The following is an 18,989-nucleotide window of genomic DNA, read 5'->3' as shown; positions in this document are numbered from 1 at the left end:
TGATGGAAAGGGTTGTTATTGAGGATTTGTACAACTAGGGTTGCCACCTCCCAGTGGGGTCTGAAAATCAACCAGAAGTACATGGTACCATAAGTCAGCTATGACTTGACGGCACTCTCCACCACCACCAGGATTTATTTATGCACCGAGTACTCTGTTTCCACCCAGGTGAGCCTGATCTTGCCAGATCTCAGAGTTCAGTCTTGGTTAGTAATTGGATGGGAGATCTCCAAGGAAGACCACGGTTGGAGAGCCAGGCAATGGCCAACCACCTCCGTTAGTCTCTTGCCATTAAAACCTCGCCAGGGGTCACCATAAGTCAGCTATGACTTGAAGGCCCTCTCCACGACCACCAATTAAGGAGAGGGAGAGGACTAATATGAAATTTAGCTGTGGTATGTATCTTGCTTTTATATATATATATCTGTGGTATATATCTAATAAGTTTCTATGCACTTTCTACTGTTATTTATGTTTTCTCTCAAATACAATTCTAAAAATTTAAATATATATATATATATATATATTAATAATGTTTCGGAGAAAGTGTTTTACTTTGTGACCTTTGATGGGGGGGGCTTTTTTAAAAATCCCCAAACTATCTCGGAAGTCCAGTTTGCGGTCCAAATGCGCTGACGCCCTACAACCGCGGCTAGAGCCACCTGGCCAGCGCCGGCAGGCAAGCTAGCTCACGTGATCTCTCCTGGGGCGGAGGCAAACCATACTGGCCTGCCATTGGCTGTTCCTCCGGCTCCGCCCCTTCCTCGGAGCGCCGCCTGAGGGGAGGGGCGGAGCTCCGAGAGAGCGCGCGGCAGGGCCTGGCCTCGCCTCAGCCGACTATGGCGCCCAGCCGTGATTTGATGGGGGCTGCCGAAGACTTGGCCGACCAGGTAAGCGCGCCCTTGTCTTCCCCCGGCCCGCCCAAGCTGAATAAAACCGCCTGTTGGGACGTACCACGTTGCTTAAAGGGAGGAGACGAAGTGCTGAGGGAAGATGCCATTCACCGCCCCCCTCTTTTCCTCCACTCCCCCCTTCTGTGTAATAGAGGTTCGGGGTGTACCATTTACGCGGGGCGGGGGGAGCGAACACATTTAATGGCGGTTTCAAGAGGAGAGGGAAATGTAGGGGAATTCTGGTCGTGTTTTCGTGAAGAGAAAGAGGAGGCGGGCCGGCCTTTCTCTCTACATCTCCCTCTTCAGCCCCGCTATTATAATTAGGAATTAGCCATTCATGAATGGAGGGAGAGGAGGACTTCCTGGTTTATGACCTCCTCTGATGGTATTTAATCAGCATTCACGTGTGTCCCAAGGGCTTTCCAGGAACCCTCTTCCTCATCCTTACAACAGCCCTGTAAGGTAGGCAGGTGGCATCACTAATGAGGGCTGGGCTGAGAGCAGAGCTTGGGTGAGATTCTGACTAGGGACTGAGAGATTATTTGACCTGTGGCCGATGGGGAAAGCATCAGTTTTGGGAGAGGTCAGAGTTTGGTTGAACGTTAAGTTAGGGACTATAGACTTCCATCACTATGTTGCCTTACATACTAAAGCTTTAAATATGTGCTCCTGTGAGCTACCTGTGCTTCATATTGTCTAATGTCAGTCCTAGAATTGCTTATGTTCTGTTTCAGCATTTCTTCAACCCAGTATTGGATCCTTGCAAATGCTCTGTCTTTGTAAACTTGTATTTATTTACCCTGTGGCATTGCCTATGGAAATGGCCTTGCCATTGACTGTACTGATCTCACACTGTGTAACCCACCTTGAGTCTCAGTGAGAGAGCCAGTCTATAAATGGCATAAATAATAGTAATTATTATTATAGAGATCGGTTCCTCCGGTCTCTGGGGAGGGTGGTCTCTGGGGAGTCTCAGTGAGAAAGGTGGACTATGAATGACATAATCACACAAACAATCAAATAAATGCAGGAACAAGCCATCCTCCTTCAACGCATAGGGAGCTTCAGAGTGGCAGAGCTAAATGCTGGTTCAGGTATGGTACACAAAATCATAGCCTTGGGCTCTGTGTTGAAGAAATTTAATTACCACTCCCTGGTGCTATAGCCTCCAAGGACCTGCACTCCAGGCTGAGCATGCAAAAAAAAAAAAAGGCTAATTCTTTAACTACCCTCATATGGCTGTCTGGCTCATTATTGTCTTTTTTTAACTGGCAGCACAAACAACGCTGAGCCATTCAGACCAAGGTTCTGAGTCCGTACAAGGCAACCAAATGATACTCCCAATGGTGTCTGGAGCTCTGGCCCTTGAAAGCTCATACCCTGAAAATCTGTTCAAGATAGTCGTGTTAGTCTGTAGCAGTAGAAAAGAGCAAGAGTCAGTAGCACCATAAGACTACCAAAATTTGTGGTAGGTTGTGAGCTTTCATGAGTCACAGCTCACTTCTTCAGTTAGTCTGTAGTAGAAAAGAGCAAGAATCCGGTAGCACCTATAAGACTCGTGAGTATCTGAAGAAGTGAGCTGTAACTCACAAAAGCTCCTACCTCAAATTTTGTGAGTCTTATAGGTGCTACTGGACCCTGAAAATCTGGTTGGTCTTTAAGGGGCCACTGGACTCCAGTTCTTCTGTTCTACAGCAGACCGACACAGCTACTCTAAGATATTACTGTCTTAATATGAGGGTGGTTGACCTGGATGGCCCAGGATGCTCCAAGAGCAGAAGCTAAGCAGAGTCAACCCTGCTTAGTTGTTGGATGGGAGACCACGAAGGAAGGCCGGGCAATGACAAAGCACCTCTGAATGTCTCTCACCTTGAAAACCTGACGATGTACAACTTCATGGGGTCACCATAAGTCAGGGTGCGACTTAACTGCACTTTACGCACACAACTGGCAGTAACCCTCTGAGGTTTCAAGCAGAAAATGGTCTTTTCCATGCATCTGCTACCTGCGATCTGTTAATGGGAGGTGTCAGGCGTTGAGCATGGGAGTTTCTGTGTGCAAAGCATGTGCTCTGTCAAGGAGCCAAAGCTCCTCATACACTACACTACCATTGTGGTATGGAGCCCGTTCCACACATGCAAGTGTCCTTGCACCAGTACTGTGCAGCTTGATTCTTGGACAAAGAGGTCACTGGTGCAAGACCTGCCTGTGCCAGCAAGGTGGGGCTTTGTCAGTTAGTCCAGAGCGACAAAGCTTAAAGTGTTAGGGCTCTTAACTTGCATCAAATGATTTTGTGTACTTGGAGATAAGTTATCTCTTTGTGCTTTTAATAATCTCTTCTGTGCTGCGATGATTGTGGGCTTTAGCAGTGTACAGTTGTGTATTTCCCCCAGTCTTTCAAAAAAGTCTAGTTGTGGCATGGGGTTCCAGTTGTTAGCATTTTGTATGTGTATACAGACTGTCAAGAAAGTTCCTCCTTTTTAATCTGGAATGAAATAGTGTGGCTGTTGTGTGTGTATTCTTAGTTTAAATGAAGTTTCTCAATTCCTTGCTATCAGCCCCCTTTCCTTTCACTAAAGAGCTTCTTTGTACTTGCATGGGATGTAACAGGTTCTTCTACTCTGAGAAAAGTCTCCTCTTAATCTTTTTGATAATGTTAAACAATCCTATGGCAGGGCAGAGGATTGAAAAGAACATCCGTCTTCCTGCTGGAGCTTTCCATAATCCTCTGATGGCGAAAAGTACATAAGAATGTATGTGTTTCTTGGTATGCTACGTTCAAGCATAAAATACGAGCCCCTTTTGTAAACAAGATATTGGCGCATCGCAAGTGTATAAGTGTGTAACCTGCACCACAGTCCTGCGCCGCCAGTATTTGGAAAGGTCTTTTCAGCAATCCTGTTTGTCACTCAAAAGGAGCTTTGCAAATGGGAAATTGAGAGCTCTGACCAACCAGGGTGGATAAAAATCAATTTTTTTAAAATCAGATTTTTAATTTTTTTTTAAATTTAAATCAAATTTTTTAAATATTGATGTTTGAAGAAAAATCTATCTAAAGATAATTTTCTATTTAAGATACATTATAGACTAACGTCTATTCATCATGAAATAAGGAGTTGTTTTTAATTATGTAGCATGAGGCTGTATATTCATGCAATGTTGAAATTTTTGGTAAATGAATTCGATTAATCCATTCACAATGTCATGCTCTTCCAGAGGTTTCTGCTCTGCTGAATGTGGACTATTGATTGATGGGTAACAGCGATTGATTGTTTTGGCGCTGCCTTATATAGATTTTTTAAATACTTAAATATTGTATTATTGTTTTAAGTGATTTTAAATGTATCTAATGTAAATTATTATTGTGTGTTTTAGATGTTTGTGATCTGCCCTGAGCCTACAGGCTGTGGGAAGGGTGGAATACAAATTGAATTAAATAAATAAGTAAGATTATTGGGGCAGTTTTTCTATCTAGAAAATGATATCACAGATGCTTGGTTTTACAGTTCTCAAAACTGAATTTATGTTTGCAGAGATCACATGCCTCTTTTTCACAGCAAAAATATTATAAAATAAACATACAGAGTTGAGAAAAAGACCTTTGTTCCTTTGCAAATCAACCCCTTACCTCTTAAGTGCTAAGTTTAAAAAATGAATGAATGAATGAATGAATGAATGAATGAATGAATGAATAGAAGATTGTTGGGAGTGGAATGGATCTGCACAAGAAGCTGTGAGGAGGGAGGGGCAAGCAGTAAAAATGAAAGTGAAACCTTTTGAGCAGAATGGTTCACAAATCGTTGGATCTTTGTGTGTATTGCCTGAGGTTTATCATATTATTCTTTCCCTGTATAAACAAATCAGTAATTTTTTGATATAACTGTAAAACTAATCTGAAAAGTTATTGTTCTAAAAATGAACCCGTCATCTGGTTGTACATATTAAGATTATATCAGCAAGAATAAGTCTTTATGTAGAAAAACATGATTTAAATCTAGTCTTATTGTCTAGTGATTTAAATCGATTTGATTTAAATCAAATCCACCCTGCCACCAACTTTCTTTTAAATGGGCCAAAGTTCCTTATTGTGTTCGCAACTCCAAAAGTCAGTGGAAATAAGCTCTAGAGAAGAAAAAGGCAAGATTTTATTTATTTTTTCCAAGTCTTCCTTCAAGGAATTCTTGGTAGCATACATTGTCCTTTCTCTTCTCTCTACTTTGTGAGGTAGCATCTAGTGATGCTCCCGTGGGCTTCAGAGCTGAGTGACAGATGAACTACCCACGCCTTCCTGTCCCAAGTCCAGTGTTGTCCTCTACAGCCACTGTTTCTCAAACTCCAAAACACATATTGAAAGCCATATGAACATGGGAGTGAAGGTGAGCTACCGGAGAGGAGCTATTCCCAACGGATCCAGTAGTGGCTCATCAGTAGGGTCTTTGCCTTCAACCCTCCAGGTTGTTTCCTTGACAGGCAGTTGAAAGTCCATGGCTGCTTGAGCATGGGAAAGGAAAGGAAAGAAGGAAAGTCCTCTGGTGCTGTTGAACAGATGATACTCATTGAGAAGGAAATGAGTCCTACCCTGTGCTAGTAGGAAGAATGGGCCTCTTACAGGGCAGCTGGTAGCTGGCTTGGCAGCAGCCACCAGAGCATCTCCACAGCCAGCCCCAGGAGTCTAGGAGGAAAAGAAGCCCCTGCTAATCCACCCATGTAGGCAGGGGAGGCATGTGCCATGTGAGGAAGCTCCACAAGAGAAGTGAGTGCAGATCAATTGACCAGCAATTCGTGGTGCCACCTGAGCCCACTCTTCCGAGTCTAGCTTAAAGCAATATAATAGAGGTTAGAAATCAGGTTGTAGATGTGTGCGTGACAGTATCCACTCACCTGTAGGATGCTAATGGCCACTTTATGGACCAGTCTTGTGCTGAAGCTCTACCTCTACTTATAATTGCATCCAAGCATAGTCCTGAACTTTCCCTTTGTGGCGATTTCCAGTCTTTTGGGAGGAGGTGAATTGGAGTCCCTTGTTTTCTGCGCAACCTCAAGTTCCCCTATCTTTGCAAAAATATTGGGGACCTCTTTTTGGTGTCTTAATGGCTGGTCCTTTATTGTTAGAGAGAATGGAATGGAAAATCGAGGATAATCAACCATCAAAATAGAATAGAAGACCACATTTATTTTTTTTTTCCTTTTGGGCTCTCAGCTTTCAATGCATATTGTCACTGGTTCTGAATCTTACTTCCACTACAGTGAGGGCTAGAAACTTGCAGCCCTGTCTACATTCTTGCTGTGGATATTTAAGGGCTCACCAAGAGCCAAGCCGCAGCAGTGGTGGTGTACTGCGTGTGATGTCGAGTACGTGAGGCCCCACCCCCAATTCTGACTGGAGCCCATTGATTACACAACCATTTCTCGGAGATCTGTCTGGAAACCAGCCAGATTCAGTCCACAGTCTTGACTGTATAGTGCTGTTTAAGCCAGTTTCTGGAAAAAGGGAATTTTGTATGAAGCAATATCTCTTGTAGTTTGGAAACTTTGCAGATGTTATTGATGAGCCCCAGGGCAGATAGTAATTTGAGTGCTGTGGTGTGTGCAAAATGGACCTGAAAGAGGCCCTCACTGAAGGAGGGAGGGAGGGAGAGCTGGCTGAAAGGAAGGAAGTGCCATGGCCGACTGCTTATTTGTCCAGCTAAACCCCACTTCACTATGACTGGGGCAGGTGGTGCCCACCTTGCCCCTGGATTGTTCCAGTGCGGGCAGGAGGGGCACTGAGGAGAGGTGGCCGTCAGCCCACTGGGGAAAGTCTGAGCCAATCTGCCCTGACCCTGCAGCCGACATCATTTTAGCTATTATTTTTTAAGGTGTTTATTTTGGCATTGTGCTGACTTGAATCAGGAAAAGAACTAGTTTGAAATGAAGATAATTTATGCTTTGGAAGCACACAATGGCTTGTATTCAGCAATGCCAGTTCTCTAGAATTAAGAGCACCTCCCTCTTTGGGGGAGGGGGCAGGTATTTCCGCCAGTGCTTCCCTCCCAGTGTAATCTGCCTTTCTTCTCATTGAGACTGAGGACATGTTACAGAATTAGAAAACTGTGGTAAAACCACAGCAACTTGGCTGGGACAGGGAGGATGCACGGTCAGCCCCTGTACATAGTATTTCTTTGTTTAAAACCCGGCCCGGTGCCCGGGGTGCCACACCCCGCCCGGCAGGGCTGTGCCCAACTCCCGCACCGGACCCCCCCCCCCCCGCCCCCGTCGGCGCAGCTCGCTGAGCTTTGGCCACATACTGCCTTGGGCTTTTCCAGACTCAAGCAACTCTGACCCCTCCCCGACTGGTGGGGGGGGGATGCAAATGGAAAGCTGCCTTCCATTCAGGAGCAGCGTTCGGATTAGCCACCTGCCTCGCGTGGGGAGGAGGCGGCGATAGGGCGACTGCAGGCCTCTCCCCCTTTGTTCCTGGCCTGGTGCCTGTGAGACAGCCCCCCCCTTTCGCCTAGGAGCTGGGCTGCCCCATCCGTGTCTCAGTGATATCCAGGTATTATAAGGAGGACAGGGCAGAAGGTGCCCCCCCCCCAAAAAAAAACTTGGCCCTGTGATCTTCCACCTTGGGGCAGGCAACTGCAACCAGTCCTGACTTGAACCCCATGGAACTGGCAAATGGTGGCAAAGCGCTCCCTAACAATTGCAGTTCTGGGTCAGACCAGAAGTCCACTTTCTCTACCCCTCTCCACCACATGGCATAGTGGTAACCTCATGTCATCTGGATTTGCCTTCTTCAGACTTCCTAGCCAGAGTATCTACCATGATACTCTGAAGAATTACCATGAAGAAGTAACTAATCCTGTCCCTGAATCCTGTCCCCTAAAGAAAGAAAAGTTTAAAACCCAAATAGAGCTCCCAAGCCGGCAAACATCAGATATTAAAACATTAAAATAACATTTAAAATGTATAAGAAAACACACACACACACACACAAAATCAGGGAGAAGGGCCACCTGGTGGAAGACAATGACAGAGGGAGACAGATGAATCTCCCTGGGGAAGGAGTTACAAAGTTTTGGTGCCACAATCAAGAAGGCCCTTTCCCAAGTTGCCACCTGTCTAGCCTTAGATGTCAAGGGCGCCCAAAGCAAGGCAACACAAAGAGACAAGTTAAAAGGGAATGGAATTAGGGGTAGGGCTATGGTCCAGTGGAAGACCCTCTGTTTTGCATGCGAGACGTCCCGGGTTCAATTCCTGGCATCCCCAGTTGAAAAAAGGAGTGGATAGGAGATGATATGAAAGAACTCTGCCTGGGACCCTGGAGAGCTGCTTCCAGTCTGAGTAAACAATGCTGACCGTGACGGACCAATGGCCTGATGCAGTATAAGGTAGTTTCATGTTTGTGGTCATGCGTGGCTTGCTCATGAGCTAGACTGCTGCCTTATTCTGGTGATGTCTTTACATCCAGTCTGCAAGGGACACTGGAGTTCTTCAAATAAAGGGAGCAGCTGATGGGCTAAGTGTCGGTATTATAAGCCTTTCACTAAGGGACAGCATAGCACAGGTGATACGTGTAATATGAGAAACACGGACAGATGCTCTGACCGAAGGCACTCCTGTTGTGGTTCTTGTGGGGCCCTGCTCTCTAATGCTTTCTTTCCTTTCCCTCTCTGTTAGTTTTTGCGTGTGACAAAGCATTACCTACCTCACCTGGCTCACCTCTGCCTCATCAGCACTTTCTTGGAGGATGGCATCCGGATGTGGTTTCAGTGGAATGAGCAGAGAGACTACATCAACCTATCTTGGGGGAGCGGCGCCCTCCTAGCCACACTCTTTGTGTTTATCAACATGTGTGGGCAGCTGGGTAAGTACTCCTGTTTGGGGGGGCGGGAGTAGGAAAGTGCAAGCCTCTGAGACCTGTGCAGGATTTGCCTGTGCACAGTGACAGCATTCAAAATGCAAAACTGTTTTCCTCTTCTAGAGAGTAAGCAAGCTTCAATACCTGCCTGCATGGTGTTTGCATGGAATAATTTTTTACAGCATTTGTTAGGTTAATAGTCAGTTTAGTATACTTTGCTGTTGGTATAGCCAGCAGCTATTTCAGTAGAATAACAATTTAGAATAGGAGCTAATATCAGCTCATATCATAAGGAATGGAATAGTGGAGGGTTTGTTACAACAGACAGCACTGGCTGTCATAAATAAAATCTCTGAAACTTTTCAATTTTGAAACCAGGTATGCAAAGACGGCATAGTACACTTTTAGTTTGTACTCAGTATCCACGTCCTTGGCTATAATGCTCACGTAGTGGCCTTCAGCCTGTAGCTCTTTTTCTGGATTCCTAACCCATCCTACCCTCCCATGAGTTTAGCTGTGCATTTGACTGGGAAGACATGAGCTCAGATATCTGCTTGCCTAGAAAGCCATGCTTGGGATATGCCAGGCCGGTCCTTCTCTCTTAGGCTACCTATTTCACAGGATTCTTGTTTGGGTAGAACATGAGGATGAGAACTTCATTGGCATCCCCGAGTAATGTGAAGGAAGGGAAGAATTTGAAAAATCTGATTAATAACTCAGCTTTTTGGAGGATGTTTTGTGTAGCTGCTAAAGTGCTCTCTCTTTCTTCTCTCTTCCTTTCTCCCTCTCTAGCGGGATGCGTGCTTGTCCTTGCCAGGAAATTCGTTCCTTATGCATGCTTTGGCCTCTTTGGAATAATCTTCATGCAGGTGAGTTAGCCTGTGTAAGGAACTTGCTTCGGGACACACAATGAGAAAATATCCTTGGAATGAATCCCAGTACAATGTTTTGCCATCCAAGGAAGTAAATTGCTAAGCTGCAAGGTCTACACAGTATATTACAACATATCATTTATCTTTTTAAAAAACCTGTGAATTATATCAGTACTCAGACTTAAAAGTACTCGTTAACAAGTTTAAATAAAAACAGTCCTCAATGATTTTATGTCTGCTCTTAAATGACCGGGTATGTTTTGGACAAGAATCCTTGGTGGATTCTTGGCATTAAAAAGACATCTTTTAAAGGGAAAAATGCAGCATTCTGGGGGCATGTTCAGGCAGTTGATTAGTCTTGATTATAAGCCCAATCTTTTAAAAGTATTATTCTGCCTTCCTTGATATCTCTTGGAACCCCAAATATTAGTGAAAGAAGAATCTTGAGGCACTTCTAAAGCAAATGGATTTATTATGACAGGAAAGCCCTTCGTCATCAGCTGCATAAAGTGTTGTCATCCCAAGGGAGATGCAAGTGGAGATTGGAAACTAAATGTGTAAAAAGTGGGGCCAAAGAGTCATGAAATCCAAGAGGTGGTGATAGTGTGAGTCCAGTGACCTAGCTAGACCGGCACTAGTTCCATCGCTGTGCAGAGCTCCTCTGGCGTGTTTGGCAGTGGTGCTCGTGTTGATGGCCATTTGGCCCCAAGGTTTGCATCTCTCCCACCCCACCCTGTATGTCCGTTGCTGAAGACAAGACACTTGCTTCTGCCCAAGAGGACCCTCGCCTGCAGAAACTTGTGTGGCAATCAGCCTCCTAGTCTTCAGGGTGCCACAGGAGAATAGCATTTGGAGGCTCCCACTCTGGAATGCTTCATATCCGATGGGCTGTTCAGTTGCCATCGACTCTGATCTTCCAGAAAGCCTGCCATGCCTAGGCTTAATGAATCGTGATGAATGTTTCTCAGAAAGAATGGCAGGCAGTCATGTGATGAAATGTAATGACAATGTCAGTCTCTTGTCACTTGCTGCTGATCTCTTGTTTTTCAGACAATTGCCTACAGTATTTTATGGGACCTCAAGTTCTTGATGAGGTGAGTGAAAGCTACGAAGCACCTTGTGTTGCTCTTGGCTACAGGAAACGTGATGGGGGGGGGGTTGCACTGATGTCCGTCGTGGTCAGTGATGGTTCGGCCTCAGCAGAAAGTGCCTGAGAAAAATCCAGCTGTTGGCTTAATTGTGGGAATGGCTTGCCCTTGCTAGGAAGTGGAGTAGCATCCCACAGCACGGCAGTTGAGTGACTCCACCATCGATAATGCAGCAGCGCCTGATGGCATCGTGAGCCACTGTGTGCCTGCTCCGTGTCACACCCCACGAAAGGAGATGTCGCTCTCTTGCATCCAGCTGTGCTCTGCTTCAGCCTCCTGTCACTTAAAATGCTGGTGCAGATGTTGACGTCGGTCCCTGCAGGTTGAAAAAGGACCAGCTCTGTCCTGCCTCTTGAGTAAGCGGAACTCTGGGGAGAAGGGAACGATTTGGTTCCTTTTTCCATGTCCAAGGCAGCCTCTCAACCTGCATGGCAGTTACTCCTCACAGGTCTCGCAACCCCGTCCTGGGGTTGAAAAGGGAGGAGAGAGCTGGGAATATCTCTGATCCTTGTGGGGTTCTTGCGCTGGATTCAACCCTGTGCTTTTTGGTGCTTCTGTTCCAACCCCCTGTCCTGTGTTGTGTTTTTCCTTCCTCAGGAATTTGGCTCTTGGGGGTGGACTGCTCCTGCTGCTTGCAGAATCTCGTTCCGAGGGAAAGTCCATGTTTGCCGGAGTCCCTACCATGGATGACATCTCGCCACGGCAATACATGCAGCTGGGGGGCCGCTTGCTTCTCGTCCTCATGTTCATGACACTGCTACACTTTGAACTTCATGTCTTCACTGTGAGTGGCTTCTGTCTCCCTGGAGGGGAAGCGTCTTTGTCTGTATGTTTTTCTCCTCTTGGAGCAAGTAGCCATGGAAGCATGTTTCATCCGACCTCTATTACCTGACTGCTGAATAGAGGGTGTTTAATCAGCCAGGCTGCTGGGTTTCAGGAGGGTCTCCTGGCCTGTGAGATAAACTGCTAAGTGTGGCTGCTTGGATTTGGCAGAGACGGAGGCTGTAAAGATTGCTAAGCTTAGCTCTTGGCTACAGTTGCTAAGGCTCGAGTTCTCCTGGAATACCAAACATCTCCAAACTACAGAGACCAACTCCCCTGTAGAACATGGCAACTTCAGAGGTTAGATTCGGTGGGAATCACTGAGCTCCCTGCCCAGGCACTGTCATGAAATCTCCAGGAATTTCTCAACTTGGAATTGGCAACCCTACGCCTAGCAAACTTTTTCCCTATCCTGAAGTCCTTTGCCAATACAAGGGATTTCTCCCCTTGCGCTGTGTATTCTGTGATTGCTGCTGTAGCACAGTGGTTAAGTGGTTCGGCTGCGAATCAGCACTCTACTGGTTCAGATCCCACCACTACCAGGAGCTCAGTAGGTGGCCTTGGGTGAGCCGCTTCTCTCAGCCCCAGCTCCCCATTTGTACCGTGGGCATAATAATAACACTAACTTGTTTACCGCTCTAGGTGGGGCACTAATCTGTCTAGAAGAGCGGTACATAAGCGCAGTTATATATTGTTGGTAAGGGATGCAGACTTTCCCATACTTTATTCCTTTTAAAATTCTTTTAAAATTCAAGTTGCTAGTCTGAAAGCACTGTGGAATTAAGCTTTAAAGTAGGGTCTGGGTAAGACTGAGCTACTTCTGAGTAGGAACTTCTGTTGTTCTTAAGGGGAGGTTTTATCATCCTGCATAAGGCCTTGCCCTTCCAGTGGACAGGAACATACAAGTCAGTTGTGCCAAATTAGTGCACAAATTTGCAAAATTGCAGAGAACCTCAGAAGCTGGTTTAATTTGGGAGTATTGGTATTTATTTTGCCCTAACTTGGATAGCCCAAGCAAGCCTAATCTCATCAGAACTTGGAAGCTAGCAGAGTTGGCCTTGGTTGACCTGAAAAGAAGACAAGGGGTTGCTGTGCAGAGCCAGGCAATGGCACCATAAGTCAGCGATGACTTGACGGCACTCTCCGCCACCACCAGGATTTATTTAAGCACTGAGCATCCTGTTTCCACCCTGACCTGGATTGCTCAGGTGAGCCTGATCTCATCACAGATCTCAGAAGCTAAGCAGGGTTGGTTTTGGTTAGTAAGTGGATGGGAGACCTCCAAAGATCAGGGTTGCAGAGACAATGCAATGGCAAACCACCTCTGTTAGTAGTCTCTTGGCACAAAAACCTCACCAGAGGCTGCCATAAGTCAGCTATGACTTGAGGGCACTCTCCACCACACCCTCTGTTTCCACCCCACACACGTATACCCCCTCCTGTAATCTCTTGAAGGAGCCTTGGGGAAGTTGGTCATGGAAGCCTTGGGGAGAAACATGAGGCTGATGTGTGGCCTTTCTCTTTTCCCTCCTCAGATTTTCCAGGACATCTTTGGCATGGCGCTCATCATTTTGGTAGCCATTGGCTTCAAGACCAAGCTAGCTGCTCTGACCCTCGTTGCCTGGCTCTTCATTATCAACATGATCCAAAATGCCTTTTGGGACATTCCCACCTACAGGCCCCTCCACGACTTCCTCAAATACGACTTTTTCCAGACCATGTCAGTCATAGGTGGCCTGCTGCTTGTGGTGGCCTTGGGACCTGGGGGGGTTTCCATGGATGAGCACAAGAAGAAGTGGTGAAGATGGACTGTGAACCAGGGGGGTTGGGAGGGTGTTGACGAGGGCTTTTACAAACCTGTGTAGAATTTTCTTCTTCCTTGCTTTATTCTCTTGAAGTTTATCATAGTTCACAGTTGCCTTATCGGGATGTGGAGGGCTTTTGCCTTCTGTCTTGTCTGAGACATGTAAATTAAAGCCTAATTATATATGTTTATTTGCTGACTTTGCATGTTTAGCACATGAGGCCCCACTGCCTTCTGTGGGGCTGGGATTTTTGTGATGTAAGAGTACTGGTTTGAAAGGCTGGCTCTCCCACCATCCAAACAGATGTCTAGAGTGTCTGGTTTTTTACCTTGGAGATTAAATAGAGTTTGGAGTTTCAGTCCTCTACTTCTTTATAGGACGTGCTCAGAAAGAAGGCTATTGATTTTTTGCCCTACTTGAAGGAAGAGGAGAAGTGTAAATGGAGAGAGGGGGACATTGAATGCCACTTGCAATAGGAGGCATCCAGGAATGTGCCGTGTTCTTCGTCATACCAAAAAGCAGCTGGCAGAAGTTGGAGCTGTTTGAGAGAGGTCTGTAGGTACTGGAGAAGAGGTCCCTTTGTCTTATCTGCTGCACCAAGAATGATCGAACCCATCTCTTGAACGCAGGGAGTTGCCTTCTGTTGAGTCAGACTGTTGCTCCATCAGCCATTGTCTACTCAGCCTGGCAGCAGCTCTCCGGTGTCTCAGGCGGAGATCTTTCACCTCATGCGTGCCAAGCAGATACTCTGCCGCTGAGCTGCAGCCCCTCCCTGGCCTTACCTGGGAGTACTGAACATCCTGGAGGGAAGGATTGTTCCAGCCTCGCAGCCAAGAGACTGCTGGACCCCCAAGCAATAAAGTGACCTTTACAACAGGAAAAACGTCGTACTTCTTGGAGCAGTTTAGCAACAGACTAAATTGATGAGAGAGATGTTGGGATCTTCTTCATGGAGAAACTTTCAGAGAAACAGAAGCACGTCCATCAGGGATGCTTTTTAAGACCGCTTTGTCTGAGTGCGAAGGCCGGGGGTAGAACAGCTCACCTGTTCCTTCCGTTTCACCACCAGAGTATTATGAGCTGATAAGTCGAGCCTGTTGCATAGCACTGCTTTCTGCAAAGATACAGGGCAAAGGCCATCTTCCATGGAAGTTCCTTCTGGTGGAGTCCAACAAGATGAGATTCTCCTTCCTGAGTGCACCCTTCTTTTTATAATAGTTCAAATGACTGCTGTAAGAGTTCCTGCCATAAGAGGAAGAATTGTTTAAGGGAGCAGGAGATCAAGAAGCGGCGATGGGAAGGAGATGCCAAGACATGTGGTCAGAGGGATAGGTGGGGGCCAGCCATGCCATTATGGGCAAGGAATTTGTGGTGCTGGGTAGGCAATTATAAGAACACACACACACGCCTTGGTGGGCCAGAGGTAGGCACACTTTTATATTGTTGGGGTAGACGTCAGTTAAAGGGTGTGTGTTGAATGCTACACAATCTCATGATGGAGTGTGTTTCTTAGCTGGGCATGTCGGTGAGTGAGTCTCTGGCCTCCTGGAGTCGGAGCCTGTCCGTGTTGTTGATTTGCTTTGGTGTCTTTGCTCCTGCCCCAAATGCAGGTTCGGGAGAACAATGGAAGGGCATTGGGGGCCGACTGGGTGCCACTGCTACCAAGAAAGACGCTCTGTAAATGCAGGATGTGTTTGGCGGCTGAGGCCTGGTCCTGCACGTGAGCTGGCCTCTTGGCACAATTATCACACCTCTTGCAACCACAGAGAGTGTTCTGGAAATAGGCAGTGAGCTTGCTTGTGCTGTCTCAAAGAATGCTAACAGAAGAACCACAGAAGAACCAAACTTCCTCTTTTTTTTAAAAAAAAGAGGTTTGTGTTACCTTAAAGACTAACCGATTTTTTGTGTGTGTGGCTTAAACTTTCATGGGCTAAACAGAGTGTGTGTATATATGTGATCTACACACACCGTACGAAAAACCTCATTGCCTGAGCCCTCCTGCAGTGGCACATGGTTGGTGGTCCTACTCGGCCGGCAGTGCGTTAGACTGCCCTATCCTCCAACAGCTGCTCTTCCATTGGTTTAAAAGCCAAGAGGCATCCCAAGATCTTTATTGTATCTAGTAGCAGCTGTTTAAAGAAGTGATGCTCATGATCAAGGAATTTGGTGCTATATTTTCTTCACCCGGCATCTAAATGAATGAATGAACTCTAAAGGAGAAATTATTTTTTCTTCGGCAGCTATTCTAAGGAACTATAAAAAATAACTGAACTCAGTAATTGAGGGCTATATCCTGTAAATTAATTTTACTGGTAGACACTTTCTAAAAAGTAACTGGATGTTAGCTCCCTTTTAGTAGCTAAAGACTGTTTCCATGTTGTGCCGAGTTCTGAGTAAAAATTATGCCTTCTGTAGATAAATGATACGATGAATTGTCACTGTAATAACTTTCCCTGGTAGTTGTCTCCAGTGTGTGATACATACATAACATTTAAATGTTATTTTAATCTGCTCAGCCAATTGAATCTCCAGTGCTAATCGGAAGTTCTGTTGGGTATGCACTACACCTGGCCCCACCCACTTTGAAAAAACACCCACGGGCACCATGTATGGGACCCCTGGGGTAGAGTGTGAGACTAGGAGCTGGGAAACCCTGGAACAGAATACTCTGGAATGAATGGATTTTATTGTAATGGTCATTAGACCAGTGATACAGATAAAATCAGGACATGCAACAAGATAAAATACATTGTTTAAAATTCATATACTTCAGGTAAGATATACAAGCACCTGTCCCATTATACTAATAATACTACTCTGGAATAGAAGCTCATTGGATGACCCTGAGCCAGTCACACATTCAGCATAACCTACCTCGCAGGGTTTTTATGAGGATAAGAGTTTGGTGTAGTGGTTAAGAGTGTGGGACTCTAATCTGGAGAGCCGGGTTTGATTCCCCACTCCACTTGAAGCCAGCTGTGTGACCTTGGGTCAGTCACAGCTCTCTCGGAGCTCTCTCTGCCCCACCCACCTCACAGGGTGTTTTGTTGTGGGGATAATAAGTTGTCCTGAAGAGCAGTATATAAATTGAATGTTATTATACATATATATAATATACACACATGTATAAGCGCTTCTACTTCCTTCTTACGTATAAGCTTTAAGCTCTTCTACTTCCTCCCGTAGAGCTTGTACTTCCCTGGTGTCACGGCCTTTGGAGTCTTTCCCCTCTGTTTCCTCTTCGCTCTCTTCCCTCTCATCACTCTCTTCCTTCCCCCCACTCGGCACGAAAAGCTTAGACCTCCTCCTGTCTCTAAGCTCTCTGTCTGCAGTGGTGCGGGAACGAGGAGCCAGGGTAGGAAGTCCAGGTCTGTCTGTGATATTATCCCGGGGCCCCTCACCTCCTCCGCCTTTAGCTTGGATTCCTCCCACTGAGTTCCTTGGTCTCCTTCGGATTTCACCAGACTGCTCTTTCTTGGCTCGACTGCCATTTCGCAGGGGGCAATGGTGTGTCCTCTGGGGTCTATAGGAGGAAAAGATGATTCTCAGCAAAATGTCAGTTTCTGTTCCATGGATCTTCCCAAAAATATCCGCACCAATCAGATCAGGCAGAGACAGATTCAGTAAACGGATTTTTTAAATTCAGGAATCACAATACAACCAACTAACATAAGGCAATTGCTGAGAATGACTGTTTAACTGTGACAATGCTGACTATGTACTCCTTGCCTCTCCCCTTTTCCTATGGAAAGGAACTCTTGGCTTTGATAGCCTTTCAACTCTAGAAAACTAAACTGCAACTATGTAACTTCCCTACTATAACTGACAGGCTAACTCCTGTAGACATTAAATTGCAACGATGTAACTTCTGCCTTCTACGCCAGACAGGTTAACCCCTGTCTGACAAAAAGGCAAACTCAGTCTTGGGTTGTATCAAAGGGGCCTTTGCATCGAAATCGCAGGAGGTCTTAGTCCCTCTCTATACTGCCTTGGTCAGGCCGCACCTGGAGTCCTGTGTGCAGTTCTGGAGGCCTCACTTCAAAAAGGATGTGGACAAAATCGAGGGGGTGCAGAGGAGAGTGACAAGAATGATCAGGGGTCTGGAGACTGAGCCCTACGAGGAAAGGCTAAGGGCCTTGGGAATGTTTAATTTGGAGAAGAGGAGGTTGAGGGGGGACATGATTGCTCTCTTTAAATATTTGAAAGGTTGTCATTTGGAGGAGGGCAAAGAGCTCTTCCAGTTGGCAGCAGAGGATAGGACTCGAAGCAATGGGCTTAAATTACATGCAGAAAGGTACCGGCTGGATATTAGGAAAAACCTTTTCACGGTCAGAGTAGTTCAAAAGTGGAATCAGCTGCCTAGGGAGGTGGTGAGCTCCCCTTCACTGGCAGTTTTCAAGAAGAGGCTGGATGAATATTTGTCAGAGATGCTCTTGGCTTATCCTGCATTGGACAGGGGGGTGAAGAAGGTCTGTGTGGCCCCTTCCAACTCTGATTCTGTGATTCCTTGAGGGAAAGATGTGAAAATGTAAGGTTTTCTTAATGACTTCTGCATTTGGGCTGGGTCGGTGTCCCAGATATTTCATTTTCCCCTCTCTTCTCAGCCAGGCCATGGTGATCTTAGATCTCCATGCTTGTTGAAATGCTCACAGCAAAACAGGCTGCCTTTTCCTTTGTGGGTGTCTTCAGAATTTGCTATCAGGTGATAAGGTGTGTCTGAGAATGATAAGAGATTTTGTGCCACAAGCTACTTACGGTCTGAAATAGAGAAGAGGTTGGAAAGGGAACCCTGGCCAGCAGGAAGCTTTGCTTGATATTCTGTGCTGTACTGAGATGGGACTGCCTTTGCAACAGTAAAAAGAGTAGTTTTGCCCAAATGTAATTTTTTTTAAAAAAATCATCCTATATCAATTTTGCCACCTGTCTTTAAAAACTGCAGGATCTCCTTTTAAACTTCATTCATGTTAAAAACAAATACTGGAATGAGTTAGAGAGATCTAAAATTTCTATAAAATAGAATTAGTTGGCAATTTTTAAACAAAAGATACATTGTATATCTAGTGGAGCATAAAACTGGAAGCCACGATATCAGCTTCTGATTCCATTAATGGAGCCAGCTTTTCTTTTTTGGTAACCATAGTTGCAAGAGTTCAACTATTTAAAACAATATAGATTATACCTTGTCATGAGGAGGGCGAAGCCACTGAAGGTGCCATTGCACAGAGAGCCCTGATGTTAATTGGGAAAAAATAGTTGGGTTTTTGTTGCTTTCTGGAGGTTGGTCTGACGAGGCCAGGGTGGGGTTAGATCCACCGTCATGTTCCAAGAGAGGAAGGAAAGTGTTATAATAGCAATATGGTTAATAGTAATATGGCTAAAGGCCCATGTTTATATTTCACTGTGTCCCTGACTTCCCCCCTTTGCATTATGTTTTCTGTAGGTTCCCCTCCCCCCCTCACTTCTGTGCAGGGTTTGTCGTGCCTGCTTGGTCAGGTATGCATATTTTCTATATATAGCAAGTGATCCTGGGTAGGCCGGGGTCTCCTGGAGAGGCAGGAAGTCCAAGGCACCTCTCTCCCTCTAAGTGGAAGCTCTTGGGGATGGCAGAT

At 45.8% G+C, this 18,989-nt stretch overlaps 1 protein-coding gene across 1 annotated transcript; it reads left to right on the top strand.

Annotated features, from left to right (window-relative positions):
- Positions 1-785: 785 nt before the first annotated feature.
- Positions 786-13,738, top strand: LOC129346122 (surfeit locus protein 4-like). Its single transcript, XM_055003413.1, has 6 exons — positions 786-890; positions 8,553-8,739; positions 9,526-9,602; positions 10,656-10,699; positions 11,351-11,537; positions 13,111-13,738. Exons 1-6 carry the CDS (start codon positions 840-842, stop codon positions 13,375-13,377), a joined length of 813 nt encoding a protein of 270 aa, XP_054859388.1. The 5' UTR covers positions 786-839; the 3' UTR covers positions 13,378-13,738.
- Positions 13,739-18,989: the final 5,251 nt, after the last annotated feature.

Source organism: Eublepharis macularius, chromosome 19, assembly GCF_028583425.1.
Source record: "Eublepharis macularius isolate TG4126 chromosome 19, MPM_Emac_v1.0, whole genome shotgun sequence".
NCBI classification, from domain to species: Eukaryota; Metazoa; Chordata; class Lepidosauria; order Squamata; family Eublepharidae; genus Eublepharis; species Eublepharis macularius.
This window is presented reverse-complemented; position numbering and strand designations above follow the sequence as displayed.